Raw genomic sequence first — 15,793 nt, 5'->3', positions numbered from 1 at the left:
AAAAACGATTTTTTAGAGAAGGTGGTCTTTCTCAAGGAAGAATTAAATTGACAAACTCAATTCCAAGGTAGAAAAAACCACAAGAAATTCTTTGGGGCCAGAAAAGAATTATTTTTTCAAGAAAATTATTTTTTCTGGGTCCAATTAGTTGAAGAAAATTCGTGGGTCCAAAAGAAGTCAAATTTTCAAGGTCCTCCATCGAGGAAAAAATCAAATTTATAACAAAAAAAGAACTTATGGACCAAGGTGGTTAAGTCAAGTGATTTTTTGAGGAAAAATGTCAAAATAATATTTTTTGGACCAGGAAAAAAGGGAATTATTATGGAATTCGAATTTCTTCATCAAGATCAAAGGACAAGATTTAATTTTGACATGGATCAAGCATCTAGCAGTTGTTACTCTCCAGGATCAAGTCAAAATTTTGCAACTTTTTGGACCTAGCCGTTTTCCACTTGGAGGGGATTCTAGATCTCTCTCTTTTTGTATAAATTGAGCCTGAGGCTCCTTATTGTAACATCTTTGATCTTTGGATCTCTGTACTTTGGCTATCAGCTCTTGAAGCTCTCTTTTTTTTGATAAAGCAAAATTCTTTGAGGTTATTATTGTGGTGTTTGTTCACGGATATGGTAATATTATTTCACTGAGCCTTTAATTTCTACTTGTGCTTACATTTGTTATGTTCATCTGCTTTTATAGAATTATTAATGTATAGCTATCTTACATTGGTGATTGGATCGGGAAAGTGCCTTAGGATTGGATGTGGCTAGCATCTTTTGGTTAAGTTATTAGAATTTCCTTCCAATGCATTTTTCTCCTCATATGGATCTAACAAAATTATTTAAAATTGTGTAGAAAATATTTTGAAATAAATCTCAAGCGTGAGGGAACGTTTCCGGCTAAACCATCCCACTCTTGAGCATTGAAGTGGAAGAACCCACTCCATTTTCCTTAAAGATTTTGTTGTAGGGTTTCTAGATCTGGGCTTGAGGAAAATCATCTATTTTATTTATTCATCAAAATCTAAGAGCTATATTTGATATATTTTGCTACTTAAAGAGCTTATATCATTATAAATATTTGTAAATTTGTAAATGATTTGTGCATAGATCTTTATAGTCCTTGTAGGCTAACTTTGTTATCTTTCGCAGATCTAGGACTAGGATAGCATATGGTTTTATTTTTCTTGTTTGCAGGTATCTCCATTTGCGATTTCGAAGAAAGCAAGTGAAGTAAACGAGTTATTCTTAGAGGTCGTCTGGCCTTTTTTCTGAGGGTCGTAAGGGTTTTATTATAAATTTGTGTCTTGAAGTTATTTTGACATCATTTTTTGGCAGCCACAAGCTTTGACAAGGGTCTGAAAATTACTCTTTCTTATAGGCCGCAGGCTCTACAGGCCTCTTCTCCTTGTTATTTAATTATCTCTGCTAACCCTTTTCTTTTGCACGTGTCTCATTAAATTTTTAAGAGGGTTTTCTTCACAGATCTGTGGTGTAAAAATTGATTTTTCAAAGGATTTAAATTTTGCTGTTTATTTGAAATTCTAACACTGACTTGTTTTGCAGAGATAAATCATTTATTTGAAAGATATTTCAGGGGTTTTCAGGGCTATTTCCACTTGCAAATTTAATTTTTTTTCCAAGGGTTTGGCCTCCTAATTTTTTTGCAAATTGTTCTAAGGTTTCACTTGGTGTTTTGATTATTTTAAATTTATTTTGTAAGGCCGCTAGCCCTCAGAGGATTATTCTAGCTTTAGAAAATTAGTGTTTCAAATTTTTGTGGCTCAAATAATTAATTTGCAAATTTCTTTTACAAGGCCGCAAGCATTTCTCTGCCTTCTAGAGCTAGGCTGTGGGGTTTTCAAGCTTATTTCATTTGCTTTGGTTTAAGACCAACTAACCCTCTTTTTGCAGCAAGATCTAATCATTGTTTGGCAGGGATTCATCATAAATTTTGGACAAAGGGTTATTTTTTAAAGGCTGGATTTAATGACTAACCTTTTTAGAAGGCCGCACACCCTCTGATTTGATATATATATATATCAGGAAGTTTTACACATTGGTTTGAGGCATTAAAAGGCTTGAATACACATCTAAATTGTCATATAAAATTAACTAATTTTTCTAGCCTTCTTTCCTTGCTTGGCCGCGTATTTTGTGAACTGAATCATCAAGTCCCTGGGCTTTTGGAAGGTCTAGTGCAAGCGTTCACTACTGAAGTATATAACCTTGTGCCTTTCCTCTTTGGTATTCAGTAGCTTGAGGAGTTGTTGTTATTAAAGTGCCATCATATTCTGTAGCCTTCAAGCGTTTATTGGAAGAACCTTTCTTGTTTCCTTCAAGGGCTTCTTCTTCATCAATAATAAAATTTAAGGGTCTTGAAATTGATGTATAAGATGAATAGACCAATCCTTGGTGTTTTTGCAGCCTTAAATCCATCGTTTGCAGGAATTCTGTTACCTATCTTGGCTTGGCAACTAGCTACTTCAGACCTGAAGAAAACATAATACTTGGGGATTGATCCATCGATTTTTGAAAGATCTTTCACTGAATATTTCAAGTTACCCTGTGACCAAACTCATTATTCATTCTTGAGTTCATTTCTGTATAGGCAGCAAGTTAAGAAGGTCTAGTCACTGGTGTTTTTCAGAAGTCTAATCTTTGTTTTGCAGGGTTATCCATCATTGAAGTGACAAGCCTTCCTTGCAGCATAAATTCATCATAATTGTGAATCATTGCATTGAAGAAAACTTTGAGATCTTCTCCCTAAGCCGAGAACTTTTCACTGTCATTATTTTTGTTGGAGAACCAAAGCACTTTGAAGTCTGTCCGATGGAAAATTTCTGAAGCATCTCAAGAAGGGTATTTGTTCTTGAGGAAATCTTTGTTCATTCCTGTTGTAAGACTCCTTCTCCTCTGTATAGAGGGCATCCTCTTTGTAAACCTCATTAATAAAAGTTCCTTTTTTTAGCGAGCTTGGGATTTAGTTCCCCTGGTATCCCACATCTCCTTATTTAAAAGGGAGAACTAACATACTAACTCTAATTAGTCCCTCTTGCATTGCATCCTAAAATCATTTCTCTGCATTGCATTGCCTTGCTACTTGGTTAAATTGCATTGAGATACTTACTCTCTTGCTTCATTTGCATTCAAAGATTTTTAAGTAGTCTCTCAAAATCACTGTTAGCAATCTCATTTGCCATCTAATAATTGTAAGTTTCTCTATATTTCTCTGCTTGTTCAACTGTCTAATAAGTAAAGAAAATATTGAGGAACATTGTCAATCTAAGGCATTTGAGACATTGCTCTAAATCTAATTGCATATTTTGCTTCATTGAATCACGTTTGGTTTGCTTCGTTGGTCTTTATTGTAAGCTAATTATCTTGTGTTTTAAGTGCTATTGCATATATTTTGGTCTTAAGCATTTTTGTTATTGAAGCATATTTTCCTAATTGAAGCAATTGCATCTGTATTTTGCATATTAAATTTTAGAGCTGCATCATAAAATTTACCTCCAAGCCTAAGCTTGGTTGATAGAAAGTTTTAGGGCCACCTTTTTCATCTAATTTGAGAAGTTAGACCCTCATTCATGGTTAACACAGGTGACCTTGCAGTCATCAGGGCCACAGTCCCTGTAGCGCCAGAGGCACTTGGGTAGTTAGAAGCAAGGGGAGGTATCATTAATAAAGCCCTAGCTTTCTTCCCCAGACCTTCTCTCTACAACTTGTGTTTGTGACTAACTTCAAAACAATTGAGAAGGATTCATCTAGATTAGGCATTTAACTAAAAGTAACCAAGATCTTGCATTCCACCTAGTTTAGTTTTGCATTCCATCCTTCTAACTTTTCATCTCTTGTGGCATAACTATCATTGTGGGCATTATATCTTACTTGCAATAGAAACCATCTTTCATTGTGCTAACTTTTCTTGCAGCATTGCTATTTTTGTGACTTGAAGTATCTATCTCCTTGCAAGTACTTTCATCTACATCGAGCATTGTTGAAGGCACTGGTCTACCACATTTATATCTTGCATCTGCCTTATTGATCTCAATTGTGTTTGTCTTAATATACATTACTCATAAACTCTTATGCTTGCTCTAATTAATAATCAAGTTAAACTAATAATTATTGCATTGCCCTTAAATCTCCTAGACTTGTTGCTTCAACAAGTTTTCCTTCATTAATCATCCTTAGGGACTACCTCCCTTGACTTAGATAGGAGAGAGTCTAAACAGAGTGAGTAGGGATCAGAGTGAGAACCCCTACTCTGAGCGTTGTGCCTTAGGTGTACGCTTTAGGCGACAACAGAACCAACACCCTGCAAGACCAAGGCTGAAATATGCAAAAGCTGGCTCTCCAAGAATGCTAACACTGAAGTGTGAGAGCTCCTGTACTGAAAGGCAAGAGAATGCGATTGCATATTCTTTCCACATTTAGAATGGTTTAATTATATGGAGTTTTTTCTTGCCACTTATCACAGATAGGCCCTCCCCCATGTTCCTTCCCTCTGAGGAAGTCATTTTGCTTATATTTTTGTCACATGGGTTTTTCCCTTCTATTACAACATTAAATCATAAAGTCTCTTATGAAATAATTTCTAATAAGGGGCCTTTACTGATGAGCTCCTATCTGTTTGATTACATCACAACACAACATAAACATTTCTGCATACCAGGGGACCCCGACATGGGGTATTATTATTTTAGTAATGGTCGTATCTTGTGATGTGCAAGGTATTATTCTTGATTGTTGCATGCTGTATCTTCTTCTTGTTAAATTAATCTTCTCTGTAAGATTGGCACGAGTAAGGTGATCATATTGCCTATGTAGGGTTTCTATCAGTTACTACGTTAAGAATTCCTGTTGGGCTATAAATCAGTGACTACGTTAAGAATCTTATTTACCTGTTTTTGGTGATGTTATTGGCAGGGAACATTAGTACTTATGGTATTGAGAATGGATGGTGGATGGAGGAGCATTTCAATGCTTCCGATGAGGATGGGGATGGCCTTTTAAATCGTTCAGAATTTAACAAGTGTGTAAAGTGACTCAGTTTTGGAAGACATTACTTTCTACTATCTGATTTGTATACAATATAAATGACATTGACTGCTGTGGTCTCATAGAAGTCAACTTGTTACTTCTATTGATATAATAAATATTTAATTTAGCTTGGACATTTTGTATCCTGATATGATGGTTTCTATTTGCAGCTTCTTACATCCAGCAGATAGTATCAACCCAAAGTTGATTGAATGGTTATGCAAAGAGGAAGTGAGGTATGCTTTTATTGTATAACATTAAAATGTTGCTCATTATTAGAGTTCGCTATTTGCTCTCAGGGTAGAGTATGCTATTGGTAGTGATTATTTTAATGAAACAACAATAAAGGAGAATCCATGGTTTATGCTTGAGATGCTTTTTTGTTTATTTTAGTGAAACAACAATAAAGGAGAATCCATGGTTTATGCATGAGATGCTTTTTTGTTTCTTAGCTTCATACTATCTTTAACTTAAGACAACTTCCATGCAAGTGTGCATGTCAGTAAGCATAATAAATGTTGTAAGAGTTTTTCTCTCGTAAGCAACAACTTGGAAACTCTCATTTGGATTTGATTTTTTATCGTTTCAATACCCTAGAGACTCACTCTGTAAAGTTTTCTTGTTATGTCTAATCAATATCGTTTAGATCTTATTGATGCCACTTCGAAGTTTTTATGGACTATGTTCATTATGCCTTCATTCTTATGCTCTCTCAAGAGTCAAGATGCTCCTTCATTTTTCTCTCTATTTAAGAAAATGTCATACTCTTGAGGGAAGGTCATGATATGCAGTTGCATCAAGAATAAAAATAAAAAATCTAGTAAAACTATAGGGAATTTGAGAATGGAATCAGGAAGCAGACAAAAATGTCATGTCAACTACTAACAAATAGACAGTTGAATTATCTGGGAATGATTTGGCAGGTAGATAAAAGGGACTCTATGGTTCAATGAAAATGTACACTTGTGAATGTTTCTTAAAGGCGCTGAAGACCCATGAGACTAGATGGGCAAATCCTGCCAAAAAGAGGTGCTAGGGAGAGATTAAGCAATATAGGAAACTAGGATTACTGAATGTTAAAAACAAGAGATTGAGTGTTCTTCTATGATTTTGGCATTTTTCTTCTCTGTTTGGACTGATCTAGATCTAGGAGCCCCTTGAGGACTTGATTTCTCTGTGATTAGTCTTAAAACTTTCTCTTATTCTCAGATCTCTGAAGGATTAGTGAATTTAGTTGTCTCTTGGGTGGGCCTTTGGTTTCATTTTTGTTGTCTTGTTTGCTTAAGTGTACTATTTGGTGAGCGGTGATCTAAACAGGTTCCTGAGTGTTTGCTGTTTGATTTGGCTGAGTGATTAGTACTTCTTTCCTTTGCATTCAAAGAGGAATTAGGAAAGTTGGGTGTGCTTGGCTACATCTTGCATATTTGGTTTGGGTGTGTTTCTTTGTGGTGACATTGGAGGTTTTTGGTTTTGTGGCACACCATCAAACAGTTGAATGCCCAAGCCTTTAGGCTCAGCATCTGGAGGTTCATCAAGTGATGTAGCATCATGTGGAATCACCTCAATGCGCAATGCTCTTCTTCGGAGGGCCAATATTGGGGCCCAAAGTCATGTATTCTCTCTAAAAGAAGCAAAGAACCCACTGGAAGGTGCTAAAAAAGAATGGAGCTGTATCCCTTAAGGGATCTTTGCTGCATATGTGATACCACCTAAACAAAACCTTTCAAGATCAAGTGAGACCAACTTCATTAGGGACATAATACCAGTAAAACATCATAGTGAACCATATCTAATTTTAAGGGCACAATAATTCTTCACAAAAATTCACCTTCAAATGTCTAACTAGATCAAGATTTGTAAACAAGTTACTCCACTTATGTTAGGGATGATAAGATCAACAACTCTATTAAATGTTTCCAACCCGCAAGGGGAGTGACAAGTCCCAAGTCAGTCCATGAATCCATAGGTGTGTGTGATAATAATGGTCATGGAGTGGGAGAGACTTCAAGGCAGGTGCCACAACAATGAGACCAACTAATGGGGTGTCCAACATCCCAAGTGTAATGATGGAAGGAGGGAGCAATCATGGTGGCATGATCTTCCCCTTTCTTCATCATGCTTTTTCCACTCCTCTGGTGCGCCTTTTAGTTTAATGATTTACATTTACTTAGTGCATAGCTCAGGAGCCCAAGCTTGCTTTTATATTTTTCCAATACCCCTTCAAGATGTAGTAGTTTCTTGCTCATTGGAGTTGGGACATTCAAGAGTTCATTTATTTGAGATGAAGCATTAAATGCTTTGAGGAATTGGGCGATGTCTAATAAGCGGGTAGAGTTCATGCATGGCTTTCTTCCACGTGCTAAATACTGTCCCAACCATATTTGCATTTTACATTTTCATTCATAGTGGTTTTATATGTTTTTAACCTTCTTTTCGCCGCATCAACCTCGAGGGCTAAGTTTTTGGGCCTTGACTCAAGGTTTTGTATAAAGGGTGCTAATCCCAATGACTAATAACTACAAACCCAAAGGATGGAGATGGATAACTGGGAGAGATGGAAACTGGTAAGTATGGATTACCTTGGACACGCTAGATCAATCAATGTCTCCCCAGTAGTGCACTCCATAAACCCTAAGGCCTTAGAGGAGGTCCCATTGGAATGGAGTCAAAGACTAACCTCCCATATAAAGTGTGGAAACCAAAATACAATCGAGATCGGTCAACCATTCAATTTGCCCCATGTTCCATATTAATATGCCCATAACATTAAATGGAAGCACTTGATTTCAAGAATGGTTAGAGTACTTGTTGAGAGATGACCCACCGTCCTTTGAGAAGAAATGTTAGAAATAGGTGAATAATTCTAGCATCATGCTATGTGCTGACCATCATGAGGCTACTGGCTGGTTGTCAAATTAGGAGAAAAAAATCCTCCTATGGGTTACCCTCTTTTGGTGGGTAACAGGGCCTGCACACTGGCCATCATTAGACCCTCTTCTATATATTAGGGGCACATATGACCATTTTTCATTCACTACTAGACATTCCCTATAATATGGTACATTTTCTATTTTTAATTTTTATTTTATTAGGTCTATTTTTAGCGGGGTTGCCACCTAGGATGACATGTGTTGTTGATTGGACATTGGTTCGAAGATAATATGGATAATTCCACCCCATTAATCTGTACTGCAGCATGCATAGGCTTTCCTAGAGTGAGTACACACTTCCTCCCTACTTTGTAGCAGCTAGCAGGGAACTATAGTTATGTTCTAATCCAAGGTTAATGGGTTAGGGTTTATGAACGCTTCAACATGTATATAATGTATTGTAACATTGAAAGGCATATAATGAAAAATCAATCTGATTTCCTTGGTTTCGGGTTCCAGGAGAAAATCTCTGTGTATATTTTTATGTTCTTACCATTGTATATTTTTTGTTTTTAAGAATTCATTTGCAAGTAATTTTTGTATAGGGTTAAAAACTTAAACCTACACTAGTTTATTTATAACTCCACTTCCAGTTTACTCCATTTTATGATATGTTGCTATTTTTGAGTCTCCTAGTCTAAATTAGAGTCACTTGCCAAGTAGTTTAAGTGGCCTTTGTAGTTCATTGAGTGTATGCTCATGGAACCCCAACCTAATTCAAATTGGTTTTTCCTCTTGAAGAGTCTATATATTGTATTCATGTTCAATAATAACACATCTTCAGATTTTATGAGTAATTTGAGTCGTCTCCTTAGTTCATTAGTCAATTTCTTAGAAGTTTCATTCTCTATTCTTTCTTGTCTTAGAGGTAGCTAGTCTAGTATTTTTTCACTCTTAGATCCTATGATTGTGCTTAAAATCCAACAAATGGATTAGGGGGAAGAGATTGCACCCTAGACAAACCATGTGGTGCTCCCATAGATTGATTTCCAGAGGTTTAATGGCTAACAACGGGATTATTACTCCCAGGGTTTCGGGGCCTTGGGGCAAAGGTACTACCAAAAGGATTATTGCCTCTAGAGGGATTTCCCCCAGGGACAAAGAAACTCCCAAAGGCCTACCAATGGGACCATATCTAGCTATGGGAGCATAACTCCCAAGAGTGAAAGCACCCCTGGGTGTAGGGACATCTTCAGAGTAAAAGGCACTGATGAGGATATTGCCTCCAACTGTATGGTTACTCCCAATTTCCAAATGCATTAGGGCTTCTAGGGAATAACGTTCCTCCTAATGATTGATTTCCCCATGAATTATTAAATCCTTCGAAAACATTACTGCACCTGACATTGCTAGGAACATGCATAGACCTCCCTACTCCCCCACCCCACAAAGATGATTGACCAATGCTCGATAAAGGTACATTAATTGTTGGTACAATAGAGCTTGGTATAAACCACTCAACTCCAGGTTGCGAGCTTTGATTTTTCCCAGCACTAAAGACAAATCCAGTTGGGGGTAGGGACACTAAGAGACTAGGGAGACCAACTGTGGTTATTAGCACAACCGATGATACGCCACACTAAAAGAGTTGTAGATGTAGATGTGGAGGAAGTTGGTCCTATCACACTGATCGATGGTAAGGAAGACATCACAGAGGAAATCCCTAGAACACTCAATGAGGAGGATTCAATCTCGCCCACATTACAACCTCCACCCTCACCAGACATTGATGAGAATGATCGAAGAGTGAAAAAGGTTCACAAAAAGATATCACCCACCCTAAGGAATACCAAATCAAAAGGATTGGTCAAAGGAAGATTGGTGTTAACTGGTGGAATTTCATCTACCATTTCAATAATGACTCGTTCCTCTGCCTTTGAACCAAAAATAATCCTTCTAGGCTCTTCTAGTTTAAGTCATCTAATAAAGGATCTATCCTACATCTCTGTAATGGTGAACACTCCCCTTCTGGAGGAAGGTTATGAAGTCTACGAGCATGAAAAATATTTTGTTATGCCACAGTGAATAAAGATGTTTAAACTTTAACAATGAAACAAAACATCCTATGACAATCTAGACTTGGACCAAAGAGAACACCCCCTTGTAAAACTTAGTTACACGATAGGAAAACCAATGGATATAGTGGCCTTTCAACAATTAGCTTGGGATGATCAGGGCCCAGGCTGTACCAAAGAAGGTTACATAATTCCTGGGAATGAAATATGTGAAGAAAGAAAGGAAGAGATCGTGGACTAAGCAACAATGGTAAAGGTAGTCAACATCCGAAAGACCAAGAAGATTTGACTATGATATCTCCCAGAAAGATATGAAGACTTTGATGGAAGTTTGGAAAAGATAGAGACCCTTGACTATACATATCTTTAGGAGATGTATCAACATGTACGCTAGACGCTGATGCCTACAGGAAGATGTCATGATGAAGACCATCACAAAGGTAATTATGGTTTAAGTGATTCATTATTTATGAACTATTATTTGGATGGGCTTATGCAGGGCTACCAAAGGGAAGAACTATGGATGTCTTCCAAGAGAACCATGTAGAAGGATGCAAGATTATTCCGAAGAAGAAAGCATGATGAAGGTAACATAACATGGAGCAATGCCAGAAATAGACTGATAGATCACTTTTTGATAAGAGGAATGATGACTTGACTGACTCATGGATGAAAGTGATGGATGGTTTATGCTCTATGAAGAAGTCCCAAAAGATGAAGACTCCGTGACAAAGAAAGTCATGACATCGAAGGAAGGAGTTCTTTAAGAAGCTGAGGAGCTACTGTAGGTCCCTAATTAAGAGGGAGTTTGGAAAGAAATTTCTTACATGGAAGAAACTTGAAAATTCCTAAGCCAAGAGGGGGCTTAGGTACATTCCTTCTGTAGGAATGAGTACATTCCTTTATTGGGATAGATATGTCCTCCCTAATTGAGAGGGAGAGATAGACACATCATTCTGGTCTTCACCTGGGAAGATAGAATGGAGGGTCGGGTAATAATTTGGCATCCGATACTCTTTGAGGTATCAGATGAGATAGTGTTAATTTTAGGTATGTTCTATGCTTAGAGCAATTTATTTCAATTTTCACAGTTAGCTCAATATCTTTTCCAGATTAGCAATCACATCATCATTAAAGTAAACTGCAGATAGAACATAAACATAAATCACAGAAGACAAGCCAAGACAAGAGGACACAAGATGTGGTGCTAGCTAGGGACAAACCCCAATGTGGGGAAACCCTTGATCAATTCTTCTTATATGTTCTTCAATAGTTCAGCAGAGAGAGAGAGATAGTACATTTACAACAAAAGTCAACACTTTGACTTATCTAGATAAGAGCATAGATCATCTCTAAGAGGATGATACATGAGATCAGTTGAAGACATGTTGCTTCAACTGATTCTCCAAGGTGACTCCACCGATCATTGTGCTGCATCTCATCATCATGCTGCACCTCACTGTGCTGCACCCATCATTATAATGCTGGACCTCATGACCATGCTGTACATCATATTGCTGCACCTTATGCTGCACTGCTGTCCCATGTGTCATTGTTGAACCATGTTGTCATACAACATGTTTCATGTGCTTGCAGCACCATGCTTGCCGCTGCTATCCATGTTGTCCATGGTTGCCATGCTACAACATGCTTGCCATGCTGTCCATGCTTGCCATGCTACACCATGTTGTCCATGCTATCCATGCTTGTTGTCCCATTGTGCCACCGCTGCACAATGTCATTGCTGTCCCATTGTGCCACTGCTGCACAATGTCATCGCTGTCCCATTATTGTTCTGTCTCATCATGCTGCTGTCCCATTGAACATTGCCTTAGCATTCCTTTGCTGCCCCATTTACTATGCAACTGTCCCTTGCCCCTGCTGCCTAGATATATTGCTGTAATTGCTATCCCTAACAGTCATGCTATACCTTGCTGCTGTCCCCTTGTTGTTGTCCCCTTAGCCTTGCCATACCTTGCTGTTGTCCCATGTGTCTTAGTAGCACCATGTAGCCCAGCTGTCCCATTTACTAGCACTGTTGTCTTGGGCATGTTTGAGCCCTCAAACTCTCCATGCTGTCCCTGTTTTGAGGTGGTTAGGACTGCGGCCTACCACAGTCCCACGCTGTCACCTACAACCCACCTTTTCGCTGCCCCAAACAACCCTTCTTTAACTCGGCCTACCCTCGGCCTCCTTTCAGCTGCTTGGTGCCTTGTTTTAGGCCTTAAAACAGTCCTCCCTTTTAGCGCATTAGGCTTGCATCTAGGGCACCATATGCCTGCGGCTAGGGCACCATTGGTATGTTTAGGACAATGTCTATCTTCATCTTAACAACAGCTAGGATACCCTTGAGATAGCGTAGGTTGGGGCTGCCTTAGGATAGCATTTAGGGCTGCCTTCTTGGACTGCGTTAGGGTTGCCTTTAGGACAACGTTAGGGCTGCCTTAGGACTGCGTTAGGGCTACCTTAGGACTGCGTTAGGGCTGCCTTTAGGAGAACATTTAGGGCTACCTTTAGGTCCACGCATAGAACCCTTCCATCACTTTGTTGGCCTGCCTTCTTTGTTGCAGCTAGGGCAGCCTCTTTTCCTCCAACTCTAGGGCTTCTTCTCCTAGATTTCTCTTCCACTAAAACCCAAGACAAGTGGAGAGAAATCAAGATAGAAGTGTATGTGAAATGACTCTCAAGTCATCTCCTTTTATACTAAAACATTGAGCACATGTGGGGTTTATTTGGTCGCTGGCCGACCTTTGACGAATTGTCTTATAACACAAATAAATTCATAACTCCATGAATACTTATTGGAATTGGATGATTTTTAGATCAATCCTACACCTCCCAATGAGAGGGATTAAAGACAAATATCAACTACCATAAATAAGATGACCCACATGGAGTTTGGCTCTAGTTGCCAATTTTAACACTCCCTCTCAACTAGGGAGAACTCCATTCGCTGATCCATCTGTTTGACTATACTATCTTTGCCATCAGTGCCCTGCCCTGCTCTGCTCTACTCTGCTCTACTCTGTTGAACCATGAAGAAGAAGAATTGATCGAGAATGTCTCGTAACATTCTCTACTGACCCGAAGTCAGTTCCATATGAAGAGAGTGTGTCATACCACTCTTACTGACCCGAAGTCAATTTCATTGATCCCAGATCAATATCACAAGAGAGTGACTCAAACCACTCATACTGATCCAAACCATTCTCTACTGACCCGAAGTCAATTTCATTGATCCCAGATCAATATCAGAAGAGAGTGACTCAAACCACAAGAGTGTGTCGCCCTATGGTCGCTTGTTGCTCCAATAAGTACCCCAAGCCCCCTGGAACTCCCAGAGCTCAATGCATGCAACATGCAAGACCCTCATAAGAAGGTCTCCAAGAAGTACCCCAAGCCCCCCGGAGCTCCCAGAGCTTAATGCATGCATCATGCAGGACCCTCATAAGAGGGTCTCACAACAACTCCAAGTCGTTCGGGAAAGTCACAAATTTGACCTTTTCCCGGGGCTTTGACAGAATGTCTGGGACCTGTACATCAGTCTTAATGCGATAGAGCCTCCTCGCTCATTGACGTACCATATCCCAGATAAGGTAGTATCTGATGTCTATATACTAGAGCAATCATAGAATACGGGATTCCTCAACAATCAAATCCCCCCCTAGTTGACACAGAGGATCACGGTGGTATCCATCATGTATACAAACAACTCACTAAGGAGCTTCCACAACCAGGCAACTTCACACGAGATCATACTCGTAGCTATGTATTCGGTCTCATCGGTGCTCAAAGCAACTATTTTCTGCTTCTTTCTCATCTAGGATATCGAGTAGAACCCAAAGAGAATCAACACTCAGGAGTGCTCTTGAGATCCTCCACATTGCCTGCCCAGTCAACATTCGAATAATCAAGCAACTTCATATTTCCGGCAGTGTATCTCAATCCATGAGAGATTGTGCCCCGAAGATATCTGAGAAGATTCTTGTCACCAATCTAGTGAGGCTCAAACAAAATATGAGCCCAACATGCTAATTGCAAAACATATATCCGGAAGGAAGTTCACCAAGAACATCAATGCAAATGAGTTTATGAAACTCAGAGGCATTTCCCAAAGCTGGTCCGGCATCACTACCACATAACTTTTGAAAGTTAAGATCCTCGAGGTAGTCACCGGCTTGCAGTTTACCATTCCACATCCAGAATCCAACTCCTCTTACTTCTGCAAATGGGAGGGTCTGCACCTGTCAGAAAGAGGTTGTCCTCAGAAGGTGCCGGTATGAGAGGTCTATCATCTACAACCTTCAAGCAATGGTTTGGATCGGCTTCACTCCTAGCGAATCTTAGCTTCATCAAACAACGATCAATCCTCTCATACTACGTCTGGGTATTTTGCTTCAAGCCATAGAGGGCTTACTTCCACCTGCATGCATGAGATTTTCGATCACGAATCTCAAACCCCTCGGGTTGTTCCAAACTTGTGGACCTGCTACATGAGGGGAATGGTCCCCTTTTAAGATTTCTTTCGGTACATCTCAGACATGTGCCTTCATGCTCTTCTTGAATTCAGGCATCCGAGTTACCATTTGACTCACATCGGGTAGGGCCCTATAAGTAGACCTCCGGTGCTATAGATGAGATGTGTAAATTGACATGGTCCCCAATGGACCATCTTGCAACTTGATACAACCCTGAACTCAAAAGCATCTTTGAAAATTCTATTTTCAAACATGTACCTTTCCATCAATGAATGCCACCCTGACACCTTTGACTTCCATTGCCGAAATGGACACCAGGATCTTCTTGTGATCAGGTACATTTAACAGATTTTGTAAATGAATCGAGTTACCCTCATTCAATTGAGGGGTAACATTCCCTACACCCTTTCTGGGATAGGTGGCATCGACTCCAAGTATCATCCCACGATTGTTTCCATCTCTACCAAATCAGAGAGAGCACCCTTCGATCCGATGAAATGCCTTGAAGCACTACAATCAATAAGCCAGATTCCCAAAGAGTCTGAATGACAGGGCCAATATAAGAAAATGCTTCTTTATCTTATTAGAAACAACATTTGATTCTTCATACCAGGGGTTCCTTGTTTTCTTTGAAGATTTGGCTATTTCCTTGATGACCCGCATTACTTGTCATTCCTCCGATCATTGAAGATGTCCCTGGAATGATTGTTATCATCATCAAGTGATGTGTCCCTACCTCGGACACTCCTTCGCATAATAGTCGAACTTATTACAAACAAGGCATCTGTCTTTCCTTCCACCCTTAGATTCGGACTTCCCATTGAAGTGATCTTTAGGTGGGCCATCAGATGCTTCCGCTGCACCACTTGAATAATATTTAGTATTTACTGCTTCGACTTCACCCTTGGTGAATTTGAAGAGGGATGAGGAATCCATTGATCCTTTTGTCCTTACCCAACTGTCTTTGGTGATTGGTCTTTCACTCTTGCTTGGGCTTTGTCTTCACCTCAGCTCTCATACCATGTTAATTTTAGGTATGTTCTATGCTTAGAGCAATTTATTTCAATTTTCACAGTTAGCTCAATATCTTTTCCAGATTAGCAATTACATCAACATTAAAGTAAACTGCAGATAGAACATAGACATAAATCGCAGGTGACAAGCCAAGACAAGAGGACACAAGATGTGGCGCTAGCCAGAGACAAACCCCAATGTGGGGAAACCCTTGATCAATTCTTCTTATATGTTCTTCAATAGTTCAGCACAGAGAGAGAGATAGAGAGAGAGAGTACATTTACAACAGAAGCCAACACTTTGACTTATCTAGA

At 39.2% G+C, this 15,793-nt stretch overlaps 1 protein-coding gene across 5 annotated transcripts in view; it reads left to right on the top strand.

The window, feature by feature from the left end:
• The window catches only part of LOC149143566 (Calcium-binding EF hand family protein), an 80,616-nt gene that overhangs the window by 57,662 nt on the left and 7,161 nt on the right, over positions 1–15,793 (top strand). For all 5 annotated transcript variants that reach the window (XR_016264154.1, XR_016264152.1, XR_016264153.1 and 2 more), the window contains exons 2-3: positions 4,929–5,034; positions 5,213–5,278. Coding sequence is in view for 2 of the 5 variants with exons in the window: in XM_089447097.1 (XP_089303223.1) it covers positions 4,929–5,034; positions 5,213–5,278 (172 nt within the window). In the remaining 3 variants the exon portion in view is untranslated. The remainder of the gene's footprint in view (positions 1–4,928; positions 5,035–5,212; positions 5,279–15,793) is intronic.

The sequence above is a fragment of the Pinus tabuliformis genome, chromosome X (genome assembly GCF_031772625.1).
Source record: "Pinus tabuliformis cultivar Carrire ecotype Pingquan chromosome X, CPIR1, whole genome shotgun sequence".
Classification (NCBI taxonomy): domain Eukaryota; kingdom Viridiplantae; phylum Streptophyta; class Pinopsida; order Pinales; family Pinaceae; genus Pinus; species Pinus tabuliformis.
Note: the sequence above shows the minus strand (reverse complement) of the source record. Positions and strands in the feature narration are given on the sequence as shown.